Consider the following 2,649-nt stretch of genomic DNA (forward strand, 5'->3'; position numbering starts at 1 on the left):
AAGATGCACTTTAACGACAGCTGCTGATCGACAGCAGGCAAAAAAACAACAACGGAAAACACCAGAAAGCAGAAAGGGGGAAACATATTGAGCTGCTCGACCCGTTAATACTGTTATATATGACATTTCATGCTCAGATGGTTCAGTGACAAAAAAAAAAAAAAAATGTTAAAATGAGAAACCAGCAACGAACTTCTAATTAAAATAAAATTATTCCGGAGATATTGGATAATTAAAATATTAAGGATATTAAATAAAAATAGGAATTTGAAAAAAAAAAAAAAAGACAAAATAAAATATTTATATTTTGTGTAGATCATTCAAACTAGGTCTGATTTATTTGTTCCGTGTAAAAATAATAGTAATTGATATTTAACAATAATTATTATTATAACTCCCTGACTGACTACAGTGAACTTCTCAAAGGCGAAATGTGTCACGCTGTGTGAGTGATTATAATAAAATCCGTCCACATGCGGGCCGAGCATTTTCCCAAGAAGGGGCCATATGCAGGAGGAAGTGTGTCCGATTTCACTTAATAGTGATGCTGTGTGTCGGTAATCACATCAGGCTGGAGGAGCCCTCCACCCTCCTCATCCTCCCTCTTCCTCCAGCCTCCTCCCTGCTCGGCGCTGATTGGCCGCCGGGTGGCCGCCGGGACAGACGCCGCGTTGTCCCGGTGAGGCGGCCTGTGTGCGGCCCCAGCCCGCTATAAAAGCCCGCGGTCACACGCTGCCGTGCCAAATGGGCTGTCACATGCGCTTTGGAGTAACAAGTGGATTTGGCATTTAGCTTTTCTCACCGTCTCACCCCTGGAAACACTCGGTAAGTGATCAGTTCTGCAGAGATTCATATTCAGAATTTTTTCTTTAACCAGACATTGTGGATGTCCACTGTGGGAGTTTACTGAACTCTGACCTCTTATTTGATTATCTCCATCCTTTAAAACGATTAATTAGTCAGAAATCCTTCTAAGACACATTTTTATGTTGAGTGCATTCAGGATAAATAGAATTGGTGTAAATGTGAAGTGAGCTGACGGGATGACAGCAGCTGGTCTCGGATCTGGATTTGGGGGGTTCACCGGTCTGACTTTCTGTCTGCAGAGCACCGTGCTGGACCAGAACCATGGACTCCGATACGAGCCGCGTGTCGAGCAGACCGTCCTCTCCGGAGGTGGACGACATCTTCATGTCCACCCTGAAGAAGTCCGTGCACGGCTTCTCCGGCGCCGTGTCGTCCACCCAGAGCGACTCCCCGTCGGAGATCCCCGGCCTGCGCGGCCTCTCCGCCGCCGAAGAGGACGCCCTCTCCCTCCGGATGGCCTCCAAGAAAGACCGTAAGCTCCTGTCGGAGAGCGAGCTGCAGTCGATCCGCCTGAAGATCAACAGCCGGGAGAGGAAACGCATGCACGACCTGAACGTGGCCATGGACGGGCTCCGGGAGGTCATGCCCTACGCGCACGGACCGTCGGTGCGCAAACTCTCCAAAATCGCCACCCTGCTGCTGGCCAGAAACTACATCCTGATGCTGAGCAACTCTCTGGAGGAGATGAAGCGGCTGGTCAGCGAGATCTACGGCAGCAGCGGGCACCACGGCGGCTTCCACCCGTCGGCCTGTGGGACTATGGCGCACGCGGGGCCCGTTCCGGGACACCCGGCGGCCTCTCACGCCTCGCACCCGGCGGTGCACCACCCGCTCCTCCCGCCGGCCGCCGTCTCCACCGCCTCTCTGTCCGCGCCCGGTATCTCCGCCGTCACCTCCGTCAGACCCCACCACGGACTCCTCAAAGCCCCCGCCGCCGGCGCGGGGCCGCTGGGCAGCAGCTTCCAGCACTGGGGCGTCGGCACCGGCATGCCCTGCCCGTGCAGCATGTGCCAAGTCCCGCCTCCGCATGTGTCCAGCATGAGCACCGTCACCATGCCGAGGCTGGCCAGCGACTCCAAGTGACTCCAGACTGCTGGGAGACGGACTCTTTTTGGGGGGGGAGGGGGGCAGGGGGTTGTCACAGACTCTTTTCCTACATTGTTATGCTTTTAATTTATCTCTGTTGCTGACGGAACCGATAAAGACCAGTGCGTTGATTTTCCTCACCGGGACTTCGCGGGTTTGCGACTAACTTAGTGTTTGATTGATGGTTATTAACCTCAGTGGTTTCTTCACAGAGCTCCATCTGATTTCAGGACGCAGGCCTCTGTTATTTAAAGCTCACATTTATTTTCTGCTCTGTGGGCCTGCAGAGGCGAAACAAAAGGTCCCAACTTGAATCAAAACCACAAATATAGAGTGTAAATATGTAGATGGATTATTCTGTTTAAATAGTCTGAGATATTATATATTAGAGTGGGAAGACTCCCCCACCCCTCACATGTTGCACCTGCTTTATTCTGTCCATCTCTCTATTTTCTGCCCAGGCTGTCAGTCACTGCCCGACCCACACAATGACCACTTCTTTATTTTTTTATTAAAACAAAAAACGAAAAAGAAAATGATATTTATTTACTTATTTTGAGTGGGAATTTCAGATGAAGCTCTGATTATGTTGGGGTTTGAAATGTAAAATAAAGATGATTAATTGGAAAAAAAAAGGGCAAATGTCATCGGTGCTTTTTCTTTTTATCTTACACAAGGGAAGGAACACTAATGCAC

General features: G+C 49.9%; 1 protein-coding gene across 1 annotated transcript; it reads left to right on the forward strand.

Moving 5' to 3' along the window:
- The first annotated feature begins 1,128 nt into the window (after positions 1-1,128).
- Positions 1,129-1,950, forward strand: olig2 (oligodendrocyte lineage transcription factor 2). The gene has a single exon (XM_029531010.1). It carries the CDS (start codon positions 1,129-1,131, stop codon positions 1,948-1,950), a length of 822 nt encoding a protein of 273 aa, XP_029386870.1.
- Positions 1,951-2,649: the final 699 nt, after the last annotated feature.

The sequence above is a fragment of the Echeneis naucrates genome, chromosome 21 (assembly GCF_900963305.1).
Source record: "Echeneis naucrates chromosome 21, fEcheNa1.1, whole genome shotgun sequence".
Taxonomy (NCBI): domain Eukaryota; kingdom Metazoa; phylum Chordata; class Actinopteri; order Carangiformes; family Echeneidae; genus Echeneis; species Echeneis naucrates.

Bases quoted from the DNA above. Each gene is read 5' to 3' on its own strand.
- olig2 (XM_029531010.1), top strand. From the start codon at position 1,129: ATGGACTCCGATACGAGCCGCGTGTCGAGCAGACCGTCCTCTCCGGAG.